General features: G+C 42.2%; 1 protein-coding gene across 1 annotated transcript in view; it reads right to left on the reverse strand.

Moving 5' to 3' along the window:
• Positions 1 to 23,110, reverse strand: part of UTRN (utrophin) — a gene marked incomplete at its 3' end in the record, with an annotated part of 368,119 nt that extends 345,009 nt beyond the window's left edge. The window contains exons 1-2 of the mRNA XM_080341440.1: positions 22,853 to 23,110; positions 22,096 to 22,258 (exon numbers count right to left, since the gene is read on the reverse strand). Of these exons, the coding sequence (XP_080197566.1) occupies positions 22,096 to 22,174 (79 nt within the window). The 5' untranslated portion in view covers positions 22,175 to 22,258; positions 22,853 to 23,110. The remainder of the gene's footprint in view (positions 1 to 22,095; positions 22,259 to 22,852) is intronic.
• Positions 23,111 to 23,416: the final 306 nt, after the last annotated feature.

Genomic DNA, 23,416 nt, shown 5'->3' on the forward strand with positions numbered 1-23,416 from the left:
CAAAACCATGCAGGGTTTAGGAGGTGGGAATGGAGAAGGTGAGTCCTTGCAATCCAGCCCACTGTTTACAGAAATCATACAGGGCTCCTGCAAGAATCACAAGCTTCACAGCTCCAGGCAGGCTTTATTCTGAAGGTAAAAAGATCAAACTTTATAATTAAGCTTCATGTCTAATACCACAATAAAAATAAGGAAGTTTCCGTTTCATTTGCTTCAACTTGTTCTACCACAGAAGTTCCAATTCCAGCATGCTGGCGGTAGACTATAACCACAGCCAGCTGCAACAGGATTTCTTCACAATCTGTAAAAAATTTAACAGATATTAAATTCCACTTTGAAGAGCTCTGTATAATCCTAAAAACAAAACAAACAAACAAAACAACCCACACATATTAGGGTAATGTTAGAAAGGCTGGTAAACATTTCAAGTACAAAACAGCGATCTCATCTACAACAGCTTCACAGAAATATAACAGAAGTGTTTCAGTACAGTCACAGCCTGAGCAGAAGTTCTCAAAAATATTTTGGAATAAGTCAAGTGACTTTTAACATAACCCAGGTTAGAAAACATGGACTGCCAAGATCCCCTTCATCAAAATGTCATGGAATGGATCACCACACATATACTTCCCTTGTATGAAATCCATTACAGAAGTGGAAGCTAAGAAGACTAGAACAACTATGTGTCTTGTGTTTACATTAACAAGTTATTGCCAGACCTTTGACAAGGATTTATGAGCAACGCATGGTAGAGATGGAAGGAAAAAAAAAAAAAAAATCAAAGCAATTATCTCTTGTCTAAAATGCTGGGCACATGGTGGTGAACTTGCACAACAGTACAAACTGAAACCACAAGGAAACCATACACATGATGCTTGAAGGCTGAGTTAAGTTTTGATTTCAACAAAGCCAAGCTCATAGGAGCAAACCCAGCACAGTTACATGCACAGAACTGCACAAGCCCCGCCAGCTGGGTGGGGACCTCTTGCTAGGAGTGAAACTAAGATTTTCCAGCAAGTTCATGAAATCACCATTATTCTGGCTCATTCAATCAAGCAATTCAAATGCTACTTTCACACTTGCTTACACAAGTAAGAAAGTACACAGACAAGGAAGGAGACAGAAACATACAGAAGGACAGGAAAATATAGCTAGGAATTTCCAAATTCAGCCTCTAACCACCAGAAGAGACTTAGGATATCTTGGACCAAGTAGAAAAACAATTACCAGCTTTTTGCCAGCAGAGCTGGAAAGAACCGGTGAATCTTCCTGCATCTCCAGAGTCCAGATGCCAACATCCAAACACTGAACATATAAAAGAGAAGCTGACAGATGTCAGAAAATGAAGACATCCACGAGAGACCTCTGGAATTAAGTTTACCAAGCAAGCAGAGTAGCTGAACTCAATATCCATAAATAGTTACAAGAAGCATTTGAGATTGCTTTTCATTTGAGATATCAGGGCTGGCCAGGAAAGGGGGGTGGGGATGAAGCAGGAAAGAAGTGGTAATAAATATTATCCCACAGAAGCTGGATGTCTGAATTCTCTCAGCTGTATGCCCGAGATGCACGCTCTCTTGTCCGTACCTACTACATGAAGCCTCTGACAACATGAAGCTAGCATTCAGCAGCAAGAACGTCCTCTATCTGACACTTCTGTTCTGAATCCCCCTCCCTCCTTATGAGCCTTTTTCTGGATTACTCAGAAGATTTACCTTTAGCTCAGTTACCGCATTGCTTTTTAAAAATAAGTGAATAAGTGAGAATACATATTCTCCACATGGTATTCTTTCATTCAAGAGAAAAATATTACAATCACAACCTAGAAAACCACCATTCAAGTTCAAAGGTAAGCTCTAGAGGCAAAGAGAAAAAAAAAATCTTATGGAATCATAGAATCATTTCAGTTGGAAGAGAAATCAGGATCATCGAGTCCAACCATAACCTAACCCTAGCACTAAACCATGTCCCTAAGAATCAAAGGACCTTAGGCAGTGTACACAAACCCTTATACTAAATTTCAGATGGTTTAAAAAAATATAAATCACCATGTTTCTATTAATTGTTATCATTGAAGATTTTCAGCAGTCACATCTCCTATATCCCCAATGCCCAGAAGTACCCGCTCTGCACAGTAGTCTGATGTGACAAGGAAGTAAAGTCAACCCTTAAGGTTGGTCCAGCCATGTCAATGTCACACTCCTGAGGGTGCAAAGCACCCCTGCTGCTGGTTGCCTCCAAGTCTTCCTTGCTCCTGGGGGACAACTCAGGCTAGAGGTGGAAAAACTGCCTCTGCCACCAGCTGGTATGTGGGGAGGGGTAAGAACAGGCTGCAAAAACTCCCGCCCCAGCACGTAATGGAAGAAGCATAGACACATGCTTTAGTACCAACTGAGGATTTACCATCCTTCCAAGCAACCAACTGGAAATAGCTCATTAAAGACAGGCTTCTAACACACTCAGATCTGCACACCACTGTATAATTATTCTCAACTTGAAAGGGCTGTATAATTTCTCAGGAATTTCATCATTTTCAAATGGAAGTCCCAGAAGGGAAAATACATATATGTCTATGTATATATATATACATCTACATATACATATAGCTCCATCTCTCTTTATATTTAAGCACACACGAAGACAGCAAAAACCCAACCTCATTCCATCTTGTTCCATCACTTAAAAATACTTCCTTATTTTGTGGCCGTGCTCTTGTACATCAGGAAGAAACATCCAAGCTAGAGGTGTGTAATTGCATTTTTATTTACTTTACCATTTGTTTTATGAGGGGGAGGGATAGGAAACAGGAGCATTTTAAAAAATATGTTGTTCCCTGAGGGCTGAAATTCATTAAACATGTTTTTTCAGAAAGTCTTTTCTTCCCTGAAACTCTCTGCCCTCCATTCCCCAATACAATAACTTCAATGGGTACAACCCATCACCTTGCTTATCCCAGACTGATGTACATAGTATTTTGTATTTTATTTGACTCATTTCTGCCACTTAGCAGAAATCTTGTTGCCTTTTCTCAAAGTTAGTCGTAGGTGATGCCTATCTAGCACTTACTAGCCATAACAAAATACAAGCTATAGGAACACTAATTTTCCAGAGCTTTACTTTCCTTCAGTTTTGAAGGCATTAGTCCACAACTGCAGTAAGAAAACATAGATGGGAGCAGGAAGTCGAGGTAAGCTTCTGCTGTTTGTTTGGTTTCTTTTATGATTTGTTTGTTTTCTTGATGATGAATAGGCTGTAGTGCTAAAGATCAAGGCTGATCTTCCTGTATGTTCTTGATATTTCCCCTAAAAAAGGCACAGATCTGAGTTATGGATAACTTGGACGCTACACACACCTGTCAAGCCCAAGGTCTGTGACAATCAATAGTGCAGAAGAGAGGCAAAAACAACACCAATTTTATAGTTTTCCCTATAGTTTTTGAGAGAGAAAGAAAAAAGTGTTATTCTGCAGTATAAACAGGCCTCATCTGCAGAGAAAATACTTCCTTAAAAATCAATACCTACCATCGTGATACAGTGACCCAAAAATATAATTATAGTTTAAAGAGGTCTTTAGCACTTCAAATTTCAGCTGGATGCTCATCCTAAGGGACACCCTCCCTTAACAGGATAAAGGATCTGTTCAGTAAGGCAGCTCTGATGTTAGGAGCTGCACAGGCTGAAAAACATAGGTCAAAAAAAATGTTAAACCTTAAAAATATACAGAGTCATTCAGTGAAGGAACCCCAGACTGAGCACATGGACTGGTCATGGGAGAGATGACTATGGAAAGTAGTTGGCTCTACTGACAGATTGCACCCAAGTGACTTTAGGAGGTTTTTAAAGCAATTCAGTGGTCCAAGAAATTTCATCAACTGGGAATCAAGTTCAGGAAAACTAAATACATGGAAAGTTACAGCTGCTTCTTCACTCTTACCATCTCTCAGTAGAAATAACTATAAGAAATAACGAGGCAGGGGAGTAACAACAAAGCAGTAGAGGGATGAAGTAACACAACACTCGAGATGGTGTGGGGGGAAACACAAAAAAATAGAAAACATACCACACAACTAGTCAATACATTATGTGTAGAAACTGCCTACTTTCTTTCTAGCCATTGTGCTTTTATATTAAGTTGTAAGAGGCTTCTAAGGCATTTCAAGCATTTCCACCTACTCTCCACTTCTATGCATCAACGCTGATCCTCATGGGCTAGAAAGCTTGCTGAGAAGTCATCTCTTAGGGTTAAATTTTAACAGACCATATTACATTCACATAGGTCTGGTTAATGAAGAAATGACTGGTGGAAGGTATAATATCCTGACCTTCTGTGATGAATTTTAATTGCTTACAGATGGTTAAGCTTGGCCTTACCTTCCCACCTGAAAAGATCTGCATGAATATTTTCTCCCTCGACCTTACATGGCACAGCTGACATTTTATGGAGCACATCGCTGTGCCCATGAGTTACCTGCCATGCGTCCTGTGGCAGGTGAAGTGAAGCAGTAGGTCAGGTGTGACTCAGGCATGGAGGAGCCGAGGTGGGTGCTAAGCTGGAATTACTCTGCCCTTACCCAGCTGAAAAATTCCAGTTGGAAATGCCACGGCCACTGTAAATCAAGTCATTTCTAACAGCCAGCCCTGTTGTTCTGACTTTTACAATCTCCATCACTCTTCTAGATTTGTCAAACTTTGTTCTTCAAAGTGAATTATTCCTCATTCCCAGCTCAGGCTCCCCCTCTGCCTGGGCAGGTTGCCACAGGAGAACAAGGCCATTTTAAGAGGAAAGTCAGCTTGGAAAAATTAAGGAAAGGAAGCAAGCTCTCTTCAAATCTCTCCACAAAATGAAGAATGTCACTTCAACTGGGAAGTGAGAACTTTTCCTTCTACAGCACATTAATGCCACTAACAACTCAGAAGAGACCAACAGATCTACCAAAGCTGAGGTCAACTTGCAGTTTACAAAAAATCTTTTAATAAGGTGAACGAAATACAACTACTTGAATTTCAGAGAAGCACAGATATCCATTGGAGAATGTACAAAGCTTTTCCTCTGTATAAGCAGTTTATAGAATAAAGGTCTGATCAAATAAACAAGAACCCATAACACAAGATGCTTTTGCAGAATCACACGTTGCCAGATTCGACTCTCAACATCCTTATTCAGCACATTCTATATGTGCCTTTTTTTTTTTTTTAATATGCGCTTTTTGCAAATAAACCACTAACTTTGCATGGAGCAGCTTGCGAGATCCTGAAAGATTTTCTGCCAAATCTCCTCTACACTATGGTGTTAATTCACCACATAAATATTCAAAGATATTCTTGAGTAGCTGCCATGAGGGAAACCTCTCTTCTGTAGCTACACGGTCACAGCCATGCTTAGCTCACTGCACTAACGCTCTGCCCTGGGATCAAAATGCAAAGTCAGCTTCTACAAATTTTTCTGAGAAATCAACAAAATTCCATGAAGAAAGGAAAAAAAAAAAAAAAAACACCAAGAAAACACAAGTGACGTTGGTCATCCCAGGACCCTTTTATCCCTTGTAATTTAGCTGCCTAGAGTAAAGCAGGAACCCCAAAATTTTCCTTGTAGATGGAACATAAAGCTCCCTTTGGTTATTGCTTGCACATTTTTTTTAACAAACAATCCAAAGCCAGACCTGAAAAATTCATGACAGGATGAGCTTCCATATGAATAGTTGCAAGGAGACAGATGGAAAGGCAAACACCCTATACTTCAAGAACCCCTCAAATACTGACAAAGACAACAGAAGACTATCACAAGAGCTTATGACATGACATCCCAGCTAAGCAGAGTAGCTAAACAAGGCTGAAGAAAGTCATCCACATCTTCCACAACTCATGACCAGGTCAAGCACTATGTACACATGAGCTCAAAGTTAAAATAAGTTTGGGAATAGACAGGCTTATTTTATGTTAAACACAGAGAGTCTGAGAGACAGGAAAGCATGAAGGAAAAAAAAAGTATGATCAGATGTCATTTTGCTCACGTTTCTTATCTGTTGTAAAGAGGCAAATCTTCTCCTTTTAGAGATTAAAACACAAAGAACTGAAGGCCAAGGTGATATTTTACACCATTATTTCACCTAGCTTTAAATTAAATATATTGTTGTTGAGGACGTAATTTTAAAAGTAGTCTCTCTTACATATATATTCTTACTTGAACAGGAAAATAAATTATCTTTTTCCAAATTAAATATGTGGTTCTTCATATTTGATTTGGTTCCTTATTCTACAGAAGGAAATTTGAAATAGGAATTTTAGAAATTACTTGAAGCTGAGGGCAGTTGCTTAACTAGTTCCATTTATTATGAAAAAAAAGGCAAATTATAACCATCAGATGAGGTCTGGATAAGATTTTAGCAAAGAAAAATCCACTCACCTTGTGTTAATATACCACCCTTTATTATTGAGATGTAATTAAACCTGCTTGCTCTTACTTTGCAAAAACTGCAGAGCACTATTTTTGCACTGGAATGGTAGAACAGCAAGTTACCTATTTACGCTACCAATGTTTAAATAAACAACAGATGATTATTTGTAATCAGCAGGAGGACTCGAAGATGTGATCTGGCTGATCCACCCACTCCTCAGCTATACTCTTGTCATTCCAAGTCTTACAGAAGGGCATAGAAAAAAATGTCTAAAGACTGTTAAGGAAGGAATTCTATGTATAATAAAAACTTTATCTTGTCCCACTTGATTAAGATAGTCATAGTATGCCTCAGTTAAAAACCAGAAATTTAAGCAGAAATTTGATCATGATTTGTGCACTAATTGAATAATTATGTCTAAAAATAACAGTCTGCAGAGTAGGTTTTATAACTATACCCACCTAACACAGAAGGGGCAAAGTATATATCATACACTAATTCTTAATGTAATTAGATTTTATAATTTGCCAGACTTTCTAAAAAGGCTTTCATGATACCTTGCAGATTCCAAACTGTAGCAGAGTTCAATTTGTTCATCCAAAAAGGAGAGGAATAAAAAGAAAGGGAAAAAAATTTATTTTCTGCTAAGTATGTCACAATACAGATACAAAGCAGATAAAAAGAGGAGTCCCACACAATTCACAGACATTCTTTTTCCCCGCTTACACCACAGTGCCTCCCAGATAATAGATCCAGATCAAAATCCATCCCAACAGCCACAGATTCTCACCAAGATCAAACCTAATTAATTCAATTGTTTTTTAAAGACTTCCAGTAACATTAGTTACCATAATTACAACTCATCTACTCTGTCAGCTGATAACCTTTTGGCTCTGCTAAATTCGGGAGAGCCAAGAATGTGTGATTTCCTTTTCTTCATTGTACTGTAAATGAGAGTTGAGTCCCAAATGTCTGCAGCCTCTTTACATTTTTCTGGCAGCACAAGAGGTTCTTAATAGGATAGCGAGCTAAGGTCCTTTTCAAGTGCTGGAATAGTATGAAAGGAGCCTTATTGCAAATGAGAATGCCAGGCAGACATAATATCTTATGAGGAACAAAAGCCCTTTTTCTGCCTTCTGTCCTCAAATCACTAGGAGGAAAAAACAATTGTGTGCATTTTGGTATAAAGGGAAAAAAGTGTCAGCTTTGTGCTCATAAGGACTCAAATCCACAATGAAACAGGCTTTTTAACCTATAAGAAACAAGTGTAGAGTTACAATTTATTTCACAATTTCTCTCCTCGTTCCCATACCCACGCAAATTATGCAGAATAGTGTCACAATCAGGTTGCACCAGTCCCAGGCTACATACATTTTTGTTTCAGATTACCACTACAGTATGTTAGCATCTTTCAACAGCGCACTACATCAGAACTCATGTTCTGTAACCCCTTCCTTCTTTCCCCAGTAAAGTGGAGTTCAACAGAACATTATATTTTCATGTATTATATGAGGACAAAAGTATAAGTTAAAGCCACAGACTTGCAGGGCCAAAATAAGAAGCTACAACAAAAGGTGGCAAGAAGTAGCATGGAAAATAAATAAGTCAGCAAAACATTTCTAAGCAATCTTCCTTTATCTTAGTAAATTTATCTGAATATTATATAGACACAGTCCATTTTGTCACCGCACTAGTGGTTTCTGCTCCATCCTGGCTCTCCCTGTCCAACAGCAGCAGGGCAGTGCTGTGGAGGAAAGGACGCATCAGAGCTTCCAAGGTAACAACCAGCAGCAAATCCAAGCTTTCGTTTTTTTCTGTCCAAATCACACTTAAACCAAAATCTCCATGCAAGTACAATACCCAACATTAAGTACTTTTTCCTAGCCAGCTCCAGTAACGAGACTTGCAGTAGATCATATTTTCTCCAAAGGTCTGTTCAACAGATTTGGACCAGTTCAGAGAGGACGTGATTGTCAGCCACAGGCTTCATCCTGAGATTAAATTTAATCACCTAAACTAAGGCCACTGAATCTCTTAAGAATGAATACAACAGCCTAAGTCTTCTTCAATATCATTCTGGAAAGAGATAGAGAGTAAAAGCAAATTTGACATGTCTACAACAGGTCAGCATTTCTGGGACCCTTCACTGCTTTCAGACCACTTTCCTCAGTGCTAAAGGCATCCTGCCCAGTTAAAGACAAAGAAACCATTACATCACATGCAATACTTTGCCCAGAACACCACAAATACATTGGTGTTGAATTATGTTCTGTTGTTCATAAAACCACAGACTAGGGGATCCACCAGGTATTACATGCTCCTCTTCTACCCTAGTTCCTGTTGAAGGAAATTTATTCTGCCTCAGAAGTGGGCATTACACGCTAGAGTGATCCTTGATCTAATCCAGTAACCCCTAATTTGGGTGGAGCATTGAGTGAACCAGCAAGAGACAGTTTCAAGAGCAAAATTAAAGTAGCTGCAAGAAGCAGGGGCTACTGCAATGTGAAAGTGCCCTGGAGCAGAAGTTCCACACTCACATTCCTCTGTGGGGCAGGTACCTCCCTCAGCTTCACTTACTGACGCAACACACATCGCATGCGATTCCTGTGGGAAGTGACAACAACCTCACCCAGCAAGTCACCAAGAACCAGACCTCAACTATGCCTACCATAGCATGCTGCATCTTTCACTTTGTATGACTGACTATGCTTTACAAACAAACGCAAAGTGAAGAACATAAAGCTCAGGAGGCATTTGACAAGGGTAACCCTGCATAATCCCCCTACAAGCCCACTTGCCACCTCAATGCCAGAGCACCGCTATACCTGAGCTAACAAGCTCTGAACAGCACATACCCTGTGTCAGAGCTCAGCCCTTGCTGATAGCACCAGTCAAACCAAGGAAACAGCTCTCCAAACATACCCTCCATGTCTCCTCCAGCCAAACATGGAATCAATTTCTTGTGAAAAGGAACCATAGTTTATCTATGTGGTGACATAATCCTGTCTATATACAGCCCTAAGCTCCCCTTCTTTCTAGACATCCCAACTATTTGGACTGTGACACTGATATAAACTTCAGGATCGTTATCTCATCTGGGGTAACTGATCACAGCAATGAAAACCCTCTTTTTCCCGCAGCAGGCTTTTTTTCAAAAATGTATCAGAACTGTTCCTGCACACAGGCCAGACCACCTTGCAGTACAAAAACTGTTTATCATGATAACACTACGTTCTCACAACCATCAACAAGGGTGGTGGCCAGATGGTTGCTAATGCCAGCAATGCAAAGGTTTGTTTTGGTTGTTCTATTTTTGGGAGGGAATGAGAGAGAAAAACTCCTTTTCTCGAGCTCAAGTGATGACCTTACAATGTCTTTCTCCTGGGAAAAATATCAAGGCTTACTGCAAGTCTGCTACTCATCTTAGACCTGCATCTTTCAGCATCCCATTTTGGTACTGGTGTTTCATTGTCAGTTTCAACAAATGGACAAGCTTGTTATCTCCTTTTTTCTTTGGCCTTAAGCAGTTATCAAGCAACACATCTCTAGTGTAGAAATGCTCTCACCCCCAGAACATGTTGGGGTTTGCCTGACCTAAGAAATGCCACCAATGTTCTCTGGCCCCTCACACTCTTCTTGTCACATTTTGTCACTGTGTGACAGGTCAGGAACAGGCCACATCTCACTCTATGCTGTAGCCCAGTGCTAAGGGTAATGGTCAGTGGTTTGAATCCTTTGAAAAATTGAACTGGTATTTCAAGAGCAACAAGTCAGCATGAGGACTCTAATTAACAGGCAATTGCAGGAAAGAAGGGCACCACCCCAAATCCCTCTTCCCCCCCTGGCCCCATGACTCTGTTTTGGAAAAAGTGACCACCAGATGTTTAGCACTGTGTTTGATGGCCAAGGCCCTGGGTACAATCCAGTGTCAAGGACCTGGCAGAGGCCACAGCCAGTGGAGGCCTCACAGCTCCTCCAGACTCCCAGGTTTCTTCACCTTCTCAGTCTTCTCTGTACAAATAGTCATATAGGCACCATGTCCAAAGAAGAGCAATGAAGCTGGTGAAAGATTTGGAGCACAAAGCTCATGAGAAGCAGCTGAGGGAACTGGGGCTGTTTAGCCTTGAGAAAAGGCAGCTGAGGGGTGACCTTATCACTGTCTACAACAACCTGAAAGGAGGTTGTAACATGGAGGGTGTTGGTCTCTTCTCCCAAGTAGGAAGTGATGGAATGAGAGGAAATGGTGTCAGGTTGTGCCAGAGGAGGTTTAGATTGGATATTAGGAAAAAATTATTCACAGAAAGGGTTGTCAGGCATTGGAACAGGCTGCCCAGGGAAGTGGTGGAGTCACCATCTCTGGAAGTATTTAATAAAATGTGTAGACACGGCACTTAGTGGACAACTTGGGAGTGCCAGGTTAGTGGTTGGACTTTCATGATCTTAAAAGGTCTTTTCCAACCTAAACAATTCCATAATTCTGTCTCTGCAAACAACTCTGTCTTCACCAGAGTTACATTCTGTAAAGCTGATATAGAGCAGCAGTTTAATTGTCTAGGAAAGCTTTTTTTCCCCCCCTCCCTGCAAATGCCTGCAGGGCCAGGGAGGTAAAGCATGGGAGCCAACAGAGTTCATCAGGAAAAAAGTATTATGACTTCTACCTGTTTCATTAGATTTTTAGACCTTCTCAAACTGCCTTCTGTCCATCACACAGATCCTGCCTGAGAAGCAGCAGTACAGGGGTCCCCAGGTGTCAGCACACAGCTCCACCACACGCCACGGACACATCCCAGGACAGCAGGAGCCAGCATGGCCACATTAGTCCTTCGAGCCCTCCCTCATGCCAGGATGTGAGCTAGAAGGAAAAAAGCCACCTCAGTTCTTTTGCTCTTCCTCCCAAGCATTGTACAGCACATACTAAGGCAGTCAACTGCAGCCTTCCTCCAACTGGAAGACCATGAAGCTGAATGAGGTAGAGGAAGAACAGAGCACGCACGCACACCACACACACACACACGCAACTGCTGGGAAGAACGGAAGTATGATTTTCAAAAAGCAAGGTTTGAGGCTTTTTAGTTTATTTTGGGAATTATTTTTAACTGCATATCACATTCAAAAAAATATTATCATACTTGGAATTGAACAGAATATCTATTTTTAAATATTATTAAGTCACAAGTCATCCCCAGAAACAGGACACATGATAATAAATCAGTGTCACAAACAATTACAAAGTCACTCTGGCTGTAAATTAGCCTGGTTGACCATTCTGTGTGCCATCACGTTTCACATCAATCTCTGGTTTGTATGTGCCACAACACCTCTGCTGCGTTAAAGAGACTACATCTCAGACTCAAGATCCCACTTTTTAACTCCAGTTACTCCGAAGCATCTTCTTTCAACACCAAATTCTGATGGCCCAACCAGGTGTATACAGCAAGGTAAGTTTATACACTCAGGCAGAGGGCAGGCTATCATAATTTATGTTTAAAACATGGAAGCTCAAATTGAGAAGCATAAATGTACCATTCTTGCCACTGATAGTTGACCAGCATTAGCACTAATAAGAGATGGATAAGTAAAGTTATTCCTTCTGTCCAGTACATGTTCTTCCAGTTTGCTCCTTCTGTTCTGGGGGCTGCTTGATTTAACCTGTGTAACACATGAAGACAGCACTTGTTACTACTGAGTCACCTTCCCACCCGATGCTTCAGGCAGGACACACAGCAGGACCTCACCTTCCCCACTGCATCCCCAGCATTAACTTCACTGTTTCTCTGACAGGGAATATGACTCCCAAACCAGCAATCAAGGGGTGATGACCCCCCAAAAGCAATGTGTTTCATGAGACCAGCTACTGTTCTTCTCTCCCATTGTATCCCCTCACTTAAGTGAAGCAAAAATATTTAAGTGAAGACCATTTCCTTTAAAGTTATGGTACCTTACAGCATGCAGAAGGCTCTGTCACACCGCAACTGCATTGTGTGCCTCGCTCAAAATTAAGTGATCTTTTAAAGTAAAGATAATTTGGGGATTTTCAGTTAGGAAGACTTTTTATTTTTTAATCAAAATTGTGGGTTCTATCTCTATATTTGCTTCACGGAGATGAAAACACCCAATACTGTTAGCCACTATGTAAGCAAAGTAACCACTATCCTTAAACAATGATGAAATATTTAACACCGCCTGCTGAGAAAATGAGGTTATTACCATATAGTGAGAGAAAACCACTCCAGCAGTTTATACATAGAGGAGAAGGCCTCAAAGAGGTCAGGAAATTCTTAACTCAGATTTGGAAAGGCAAATAGCCTTCATGATATAGTATGGAAATTATTTCCCCTCTTAGAACAAACATGAACCACAAAATACAATTTACATGGAACTCATTAACTTTGAGTTTCCTAAGTTTTAGGAATCACTTCATTACAGGCTAAAAGAAAATGTCTATAAATAGATAATTTGGATTTAAAGAAAAAAAATCTAAAATTTGGTTCTTTTCGGGTCAATGCCTCACTTCTCCTCTAGAGGAGGGTCTACATAAAGACCATGAGAAGTCAGTCCTGAAACCTCATAGCAGGTTCTCATGCTCCATCCTGCTGTGCACACAGGAATGTGTAAGAAAGACGCAGACAATGCATTAATCCTTTAGGCATAAAAAAGCGCATTTTTTGAAACTCTGAAGAGGTTCAATTCAAAGAGAGGCTCTGCTGTAGGATAAAGTAACAGACACCACTGCAGCTGATGCAGCAGTTACTCCTCCCCCTGCATCTCAATAGCTCTGTAAATCTCAACTGATCCAGTTCTCTTTGGATCAGAAAGCACCAAGAGAAGCTTCAATGTGGAAACCATGCCACAAACTGATGCCATCAGTTTCCCAATACCCATGAACAGAAGGGAAAAGGTTTTCCCAGTAGTGGTATGATGCACCTGGGCATTTGAATCTTCTTGCTAGAGCTGGAGTACATTTGCTAAAACTGCACCTTTACCCAATGTTTTTTATGCATTGGTCTTCACTAAGGGGGAAAAGAAAGAGGGAAAGAGGGATCTGGTAAGGCAGCAGTGCAGAACACCTGGTAAGAAGCCTCGTATCTACAGAGGCTCTGTAAAGTACCTCACTAAAATTAGAGAGAAGAGATGGTTTTCAGTCTCCTTTCTTTTAATATTGTTTTTCCTGTATTTAAGAAGGAACTTTCTGTTAACATTCAGAGGGCAAATAACGAGCCTGAATTAGGTTTCAATAGCCTTAAATAAACCAAAGCACAGAGTGGCATGACATTTGTGACATGGGAACAAGCCTATTTGAACTCTTCCTTCCTCTTTCTTCCATCCAATTTTGGACACACTAGTAGTGCACTTAGCATAAAATTCACCTCCACATTAACACAATGGTCAACATTTGACTTACCCTATCAAGATAGCAACATTATGTTCCAAAAGCATGTTTCACAGCTCTAATAAATCCTCAAACACCCAGTGAAACCAGACCAGTGTTTTTTCTGGGGAGCAGGCTTAAAAGTGTCCTTTTGTCCTGAATTCTCAATATTCAAACAATAATGACTAATTTGGAGGGGGTTGTGCAAAGAAAGAAGAAAAAAGCAACAACAACATGCACCTGCAGCAGCCTGGAGCATTTACTTCTACCCTCCATGCACCAGGTAGAAACAGCATCCTCCCCTGCAACTACACAAGTCTGACACTCTGCCAGACAGACTATTCTGTTCCTCTGCACGTATCATAAAGTGTGCAAATATATTTTCTGAGTAGAAAAAACAGACTAAATAATTCACATCTGTACTGTGACCTTCAATAACTCTCAGATGAAACTTAATAAACTCTATTCTGAATGAACAGTGTGTTAAATTAGCTAAAAATTGATTTATTTTATTTTTTTTAAAAGCTCAGCAAACTAAGCTAGCAGGCTCTAAATTGAGCACTACAGCCAGGTCCAAAAGAAAAAAAATCAGAAGGAAGCTACTAGACTTTCAGTTTCCACAAAAGCTTTTCTCAAAAATGAAGCATGGCATTAACACAGTGTGTTCCCATGAATTTCCATGAGAAGCCTCATCCAAGAACAAGATGTACACGTAGAAACCAGAAAAAGAGAGCAATGAACTCTCTCTGGAACCTATTTATGCTGACCATAGCTGTTGTTCATTATTAAGTTATAAGAGAAGTAAAAGCTTGAAAATAGGGAATAGAAAGGTCTTAGTCTGTTGTTATTTAAATAGTACTTTATTCTCTTATTTTAATACAATTGTATTTTATAATATAGCTATTAAAATAACATAGAAACCAAAAGGCTTCACCCTCTTCCCAGCATGGTCCCATAAAATGTTCAAGTAGATCTCCTCCATTTGTTATTCATGCATAGACTGCTCTTTTTTCCTCATCTTGGATAGCCTGGTAAATTGACAAGAAAAAAGCTAGCAAAAATTTTAGAACTTATCTGTCACAACACTTTTCTCTGATCAATAATTTGTAACATAACATTTTAGGAACATGTTCCAGCTTTGGTCCTCTGCCATGATCTAAATTAGGAGGGAAGCAAAAAACACATTTGATGCTAGGCAATAAATGCAGAGTACAAAGGAACTAACTAAAGTTATTTGTGGCATGAATTACATAGACCCAAGGTATGTTGTTTTGTGGCTGAAGTGCTTGTTTCTTGACAGCTAAATGCATAAGCCAGCAACCGCCCTTATAAATTTGCTTAATTCCTCTACAAAATCTCTCAGTTTTTGCATGGTAGATCCTCCTGGGTTTTGAAGTTGAGGGGAAATGGTGTTAAAGTCCAGAAAGGACCTTAATTACCAATAATTAACAGCTGAAAATTATTGCTGCACACTCCTTATATTGATCAGCAAAATAACCTCAATAATACATATCTAATGTCTGTCTTGTAGCCACATCCTTTCCTACCAGCATGTACCCAGTGTTTTTGAGACAGAAGCTGGTCTTTTACCAAAACACACAGTCACCCTATCTCCCACCAGCTAAAGACTCAGCAGCTCTTCAACACTTCTTCCACACCTGGCAGAAGACCTCACACCTGAGAAGAGACTAGGCTGCTAGAGAACGCTTCCCCAGCACAGAGCTGCCTTGTTGCAAGAGAAACTACCAATGAGGCTAAGCAATGCTCAAGTTACTCCTCTCCAGCACCTCAACACATCTGATGCACCTGTCCCATGCACACTGAGTAATGAATATCTAAAAATGCAAATTATCAAAGAACGAGCACATTTCTGACTGTAAGAAACCTTTACAAGAAGGCCACTGCCACAGCTGAACATGGGTCCCCACTAAATAACCAGCTTCCCCTGCATCACTGGGGCTCACATCCAGAGCTGGTCAGACAGTCAGAGGGAAGACACAGCCCATTACACAACCAGACAGACTCAACCCTACCCTTGGCAGATGGAACTGTGACTGCTCACACTCCCCAGTACATCTGACCATCTTGTGCAGCTTCCCCACCAATGACCAGCACCTAGTCCAGCCCCAGCCTCCTCAGCCACCATCCACAGCCAGGTAAGAGTCTCCCGGCTGCTCAGACACACACCTGGAGTCATGGCCAGCAACTCTGTACCAGCCTCAGCCTGCTGGTCCCACAGACAACTGACTAGAAGAGATAACTGCAAACGTTCTTATTTTTGTTCAGTTATACTTTTTTTGGCTCCACTGGGGGCTGAGCCAAACTCAGTTACAATAGTTAAAGTAAGCTTTTCTTTTTACTCTCTCCAAAGGCAGTATCAGGTGGTTTGATGTCCTTCCAAAAAAAGAGGTCCAAAGATGTCATATTCTAATAAATAAATAAATGGCACTTTCTGGCTCCTCCTTATTAACAGCAGATGTTTCACTGACTCTGCAGCTGTGTATATTTACAAGTCAGTAGTTTCTTGCCTCATTCCCAAAGCTACAGCTTGCAACAGAGCCATATCATTGTCTTGTGTCAAACCCACGTGTGCCAGAGGGTTCTTCTATTTCCTTAGCCTGTTATTTTTGTTGCTACCTTTAGAACTCCCAGCTTTCTTCTAAGGATATACTGTCAGTTTCTGAAATTACAGCTCAGCTTGCTTCCCCATTTCATTCCAGAAACACACTGGGGGAGGGGAGGAAGACATAAAACAGACTTCTGACAAAGTATGGAACACTAGAAGTTATTCTTTCATCAACACAATGAAAAGTCAGACAGTACAACTCCTCCCTCCCACCTCACGATGCTTAAACCCTGTTATTCATTCTTCAAACTGTGATTAAGGCATCCAAATAAATGCAGTTCTCCCCAACTTTGTGCAAGGAGCATCTCAGCTTGCAGGATGGGTGGGAAGAGCTGAGCTCTTCTAATTGTGTATTTTCCTTTGAAGGAGGGACACTGTACAACACATGAAAAGTACATCACACAGGCTCTGAGCACCCCAATCCATGCTGATACCTGGCATCAGAGCAGTTATACTGTCCTGAAACAACAAGAGCTCAGCTCAAGCCCACGTACTCTTTCCCTTCCTACATCTACTCTTTCCACACCTACACCGAATTGCCTATATTCCAGTCCATCTTCCCAATTACGTGCATCCAAAAGATGTTAATAACAATACCGCCCTACTTCTTCCTGCTCAAAGAAGTCAACCCCAACACACACACCATGGACAAGTGGTTCTGCTAGGAAAACTAGTCAAGGCAAGGAGGAAAATTATGAGCAATTACTGAGAAGCGTTAAAACAGTACAGGGAATTCTTTGCTCAGCTGCCCAATACTTTGAACTGTGTTCATTTATTCTCACATAAAAATATTTTTATTAGACTGTATGAGATTGCTCCTTCTTTCCCCAGACTTGAGTAGGGGACACCAAGTTTCAAAGAGCGCTGGGGGAGGTGGAGCCAGGAGCTCTGCACTGCTCCTGGTCAGCCTCTCACCAGGGGAGCCTCATTGGCAGGGAGTCCCACATCACTGGCAGCTGCTTCTCCCCACCCTGACTTTTCAACCTCTTTAGAAACACTTAGCACACTGCACACAGTGCCTCACATAGCAGCCCTTGCCCAGGGTTATTTCTTCATTTCCTGGCAGAGAATGTGCAAATCAATGGGCTGCTTTTATGGTTTGGGTTTTTTTTTTTTTTCCTCCCCAAGGAGCCTCGATTTCTATTCCAAGGCAAAGTCGTGCTTCAAGCACACGGAGCAGCATATGTTATTTCTTCACCTACCAATCAAGAGACTAGAAGAAACCAGCCTGGTACTTATATATCTGCCATTTCATAAACGTTAGGCAGTACCCTAGAACTGTCTTCATTGCAGCATCCAATCTGTCCCCAGCAGACAGCCCAAGAAAAGGAGGCAATATAAACGGCAGAGAGGAGCCAGGCTACAGCAACTTAAAGTTTAGTTCTGAAAAACAGTTATTTTAGTGGCTATAAATAAGGAGCAGCAAGTTTGTCACTTGTCTTTAACACCTTGTCCACACATACTGCACAAATGTCCCTGAAGAGTTGTCACAGTGCAAAATCAGCTACACCAACTCTGTGCCCACTTCACGAATCCTAGGGGTCTGCCTGCAACTATAGTGACTCCTAGCCATTTCACACCAATGGAGTCAAAAATGACAAATGAGAAGCAAGGCATATGGCCTGTGGCAACCTGGCAGTGAGACGCACAACCAAAGGAACTGGTTCCAAAGGCAACCACAGGGCAGGGAGATCCTGGAGCAAGGGGGCTGCCAGCCAAGTAAGCATTTCTTCATAGGGACAGACAACAGCAGCAGTTCTCGGAGCAAGCCTTGCCCAAGAACTCCAAAAATAAGTTATGATTTCTCAAACCAGTCTTTCAGTCAAATATGTTTAGTGTAATTAAAAATGAAAGGTAGATGAGGAAAATTAAGTTCCCCTCAATTTAGACAGGAACTCATATCTTAAAATGCACCAGAGGCATAGAGTAATCTTACAGAAATGTTTTTCCTGTCACTTCTTACTGTTTAATTATATATTACCATTCCAAGCTGCCATGACAGATTTTAAGTGAGTTTGTCTTTTTTCCATAATTAATCATAGCAAAGACTCATCTGCTCTTCAAGCCGCGTGATGACAGCACTGTTTTCACCACTGTAAGGCAATCATCCCACAGCATTCCTTCCCGAAAGCTATTGCAAAGAGAAAAACTCACCTATCTGCACAAGATGCCTTTCAAAGATATAAATCAGTTCCATATACATTACTTCACACTACAGGGAAGTAAAAAGGGGAAAACTGCTTTTCCACATCAAGCAATCATACAGATGCACAGGCTAATAATGCTAACTAAATGCTAATATTATATATACACTAAACATAACCATCTAGGAACAAGTATCCTACCCCTTAGACATCAGACTCTCAGAGCCACCATCTGCCACTGGTGCAGCAGACACTTAGTTGTTCTGGGACCGTAAGGCAGCCTCCCTTATAATTACCATAGCTAGCACAGTTATTTTAAAGGCAGCTTTGGTCACCATCATATTCTATTTTAAGTGCAGAAGATGTATCTTTGAAAATAACTTGTATCTACACATAGATCAGTAATAACAAACTACCTAATCAAACAAAAAGCCACATACAAACCAGAACATAACAAATGTAAATTGAACAAGAGAAAGGAGTGTCACATTCTTTTTCTAGCATCATAAGTCACAAAAGCGAGATTTCTGGGGCGGGGGGGGGGAACCACACACACACAAAAACCAAAAAACAACTCTCTTGCTTTGGGTAATCCATCATTTATCAGTTACAACAGCTACAGCATACACAGTGTTCATAGAAAGAAAGTTTTCTTGCTGACTACTGAAGGAATAAATATTCTCAACATAACCAATAACATACATAGATCTCTGTTCCAAGTGTCTTAATTCTTCATCCCCTCAGTTTGAACTCCCCAAAGGATGAATTAGATACTTGCAAATTTACTTTTCCCATCTGTGAAAGCCTGTGACACACTTTTTTTCACAAGCGACAAATAAAAACAAACCTGCTGTTAACTTATTTTGATTGCTCTCCTACATACTGTGCATATTATGCTTGTACCTTCCCAATTACAAATCATTAAGAAAAAAACTTACATGGCCAGTTCTGCTAGAAAAAAACAGCATAGATGGGCACCACACAACACTGAGCAGCAGTAAATCTTCATGTGTCTTATTACAGTCTCATAACAGTAACTTCGAATTAAAGCTCAAGTTTTCAATAGCCAATCACTGCATTGACATTGCCACCTTTATGGCTTTCTAGCTGCTTCCCACTTTTCCAAAGACAACTGAAGTGTAGTGCCTACAAAAAGACTATATATTCCGTTTGACAGGCTGCTAAAGACTAACGTTTACATTTGTATCCTTGTATCCAAATATTTAGAAACATTTTTACCAGTACCACTCTTTGTTAAGGGCTGACCTCCCAAAGAGTCTTGCATTCCAAATGACCTTTTTTTTTTTTCCGAAGTTATAACAAAGTATCAGGTTTAGCCATATATCTTAACCACTGCTTTCAGAAGATGAATGTTTTTAAACCACCACCATAGAATAAAAACACGTTGAAAGAGACAGAAAATTGCCCAGGAGAGCACAGAGAGAAAGTGAAATTTACACAAGACACTATACAGCTCTCATTTACAAGAACAAACTGTTTTCAGTGTTCTCAATTTAAAAAATGCATAGGAACAACATGCACTTAAAAATACTATGACATATTAAACCATTTAAAGATTTTGACCCACTAGAAGTGAGCTTTGTATTTTATTTAGTAAGGGAGAAAACATCAAATGCATTTTTGCATGCCCTCTCTAATCAAAGTGTTAGAGATTTCCTGTATTACAGATGATGATCTTACAGAGTAGCGGAATAACAGCCCATTTTCCATGACAAAGGAAAAAAAAATGCAGCGATCTTAAACCTTGGCTGGTTCTGCTCTCCATAGCCTCAAAACTCAAACAGACCCCTAGCTACCTCAAATATTACTGTTATAGGGCAACGCTTCTACTGTACTTCAGTCACTTATACTGTGAAGAATATCCTGCGCTAGATAAGTCTTTCCAGCAAAGCCAGCTCAGTTTTCCTTTCTAAGTATCAAAATGAGAATTATTTTTTCCAGATATCTAGGAAAAATGGAAGCAGAGCTTGTAATATTTTTTCCCCAGCCCTGACAACTAGCCTTTAATTTGCTGCCATCTGTACTTGAGCAAACTTTAGCCCTTTCATTAGGAAATCCATCCCACAGATTTACTTGTAGGGAATGGTTCAGATCTGAGTTGTGTCGTATAGTAACTAACTTGAAGAAATTACAAGTCCAGATCCAAATCAGTGTATTATTTAGAAAATATGATCTATTTAAGACCAATCTTCACTCGCCATTTTTAGTTTAATGCACAAGTCTTTTGGCCTTGAGTCTTAGAACGTGCATCATTTTCTCATTAACAGAGAAGTTAAAGTGGTTGTAATAGGAGATTTACAATCATCTGCCTTAACCAAAACAGAACTTACTGACCAACTTGTTCATCCAAGGAAAACCTCAAATACAGCCATATTTCCTCAGACATGCAATAAAATGGTAGTACTTGCACGCATGCATGCATATATGCATGCAAACTGCCTGCAAGCCATCCCCAAACTCAGAGCCCTTAAAGGTTCTGACTACACACTTATAATCAAGGTTATGTCCAGGGGTTTCAAAATAACAGCAGAAAATATAAACAAGCACTATAGAAACCGAGAAATGCTTGTAGTTTTACATTTCATAAACTGTACTTGTAGAAGTTAAGAGGAAGACTTCTTCCACAAAGTTGTCATTTCTTAGACCTCCTCTTGCCGAGGAACAAGTTACTCAAAGACCAACATGATCCAGATTCAACCCCGCATCCTGTGTAACCTGACATATCAAATCACCACCAACCAAAGAGCTACTGTTTTTTAATGTATGGAACGTTTAAAAAATATACTCCTATGTTTCAGATACCAAAGGAAAACCTTCTGACAACAGAAGCCTTGTGCATTTAAGAGAGAAAAGAAAACCTTCTAGGATAAAGAAGTGAGCAGCCAGTGTCTGGATGTAGCATAAATTTCTACCAAGGTTTAATCAACTTCTTCTGCCCTTCTAAAGTCTCTGCTCTCCCCCTGCTAAAATGCGGGTACCACCTCGCCCACCACAGCATCCACCAGAGCCTCAGAAGACTGAAACATACAAGCAACAAAAAAAACTCCATGTTTTTCCAATAACCTGCTACATGAATGCTTTACTAGAGGAAATGCCTGAGCAAGTAGCCTTAAACAACTGTTTTACATTAAGGAGGAAGCACATTAATTTACTGCACAAGTACTACCGTGATGCACTTTTAGGAGGTGCAGTATTGTGGCCACAGTTGCCATTTTCAGTGTCTGAGAATAAACATAAAAGCTGCCAACACTAGGTTGCATAAGAGCACTTTAAGCACATAGTTATTTACAAAGGCAGAGGTAATTATAATGCAGAAGGTGGATCCCAAACAGACTTGACTAACACTGTCAAAAAAAACCCTAAAGATCTGCAATTACTACTACTTAATTGTAGGACAGCTGCATGAACAGCCTCAGTTGCTCACTGTACCACCAAAATACAGCCAAAAAAGAAGTCAGAAACAAACGCACTGTTTAAGAACGCAAGCTGATATCAGAAGCTAGGCATAGAGGACAAAATAAGAAAACACCATTTGTGTTACCTGATCTGGACTTGATGATGTCGCTGAACTCGCTGTGTCCCCCACCGGGTCCTTCCTCCTGGTCCGAGACGCTGGCCATGCTCGCGAGCTTGGGAACGTCACGGGCTCAGCCTAAATCCGTCGGGCGAAGGTTCCCATGGAGGGCCCGGCTCCGCACCAGCGCCTACAGGGCAGAACCAGGAACAGTGGCATCAGAAGTCCACGGCCCACACCAGGCGTGACTCTGCTGGCAGAGCAAGGGAGCCCCGCTCCTGCCGGGCTGGGGCATGTGCCAGCTGGGAAGGGACTAAGGGCAGCCGCGCTCCTCCGGCCCTCCCGATAGCGTGAGAGCCACCTGTGGGAGAAGCCGCGAAGCCCCTCTCCCGGGCAGGGGCAGCCGAGCCCCGCGGGACGGGCGCCGCACACGACCCCGGATGGCTCCCCGCCCGCCCCGAAAGAGGCGCTACCACCCCCACTCACCCAGTGGGGATTTTGACCCAGCGGGTGGCCGGGCGTGCCGGCACCTCCTCCCAGGGGGGTGAGCAGCCGCCCCTCGCCCGGCTGCTCCTCTGCCGCCCCGCACCGGCACCCCCGCCCCGCCCGCAGGTGCGCCCGCCGAGGGGTTTACGCCTTCCGCCCCCTTTTACCGACTCAGAGTCAGAGAACTAACTTTCCCTTTCCCGCCCCTCCCTCCCCTGGAGCCGCGGTGCCCGCCGTCCCACGCCGCTCACAGAGGTGCCAGGGCAGCCGCCGAGCGCAACCCACCGCCGCCACTTACCGCTCGGACACGGCGGCGGTAGGCGGTCCCGCTGCCCCCAGGGCACAGCCCGCTCCGGCTCCTCCCTGCGCCCCGTCCCCCGGCAGCGGCGGTTCCCGCGGCGCTGCGCTGGCGGACCCACAACTTTCCGTGCGAGCTACTGCCGCCGCTTCTCCTCCGGCCCTCCTGGCCCTGCGGCGGCTCCTCCCTCGGTCCCGGAGCCCCTTTGTTGGCGGGGCCAGCGCCACCGATACGGGAGAGCCGGCCCGGCCGCGCGGCCCCTTCTCTAGAGGGAGCGGGAGGGGCGGGGCGGAGCCCCCGCGGGCCCCGGCCGGGACGGGGCGTGGTAGAGAGGGGCGGGGAGAGGCCCGGACCCGCCCCCGCCCCGGGCCCGCGGGCGGTTCCCGTCCCGGCCCCGCAGGGCCCCAGCACCGGCGGCTGAGGCGGGGCCGGCGGCAGGAGCCGCTCCGCTCCTCCCCCGGGGCCTTCCCGGCCTCACCTGTGCGCTCCCGCCTCTCCTCTCTGTTCCTTTTTCCCCCAGATAAAAGTGCGGTCCCACGGCGAGTCTCGCTGCTTGCTCGCCCC

Source organism: Nesoenas mayeri, assembly GCF_963082525.1.
Source record: "Nesoenas mayeri genome assembly, chromosome: 3".
Lineage (NCBI taxonomy): Eukaryota > Metazoa > Chordata > Aves > Columbiformes > Columbidae > Nesoenas > Nesoenas mayeri.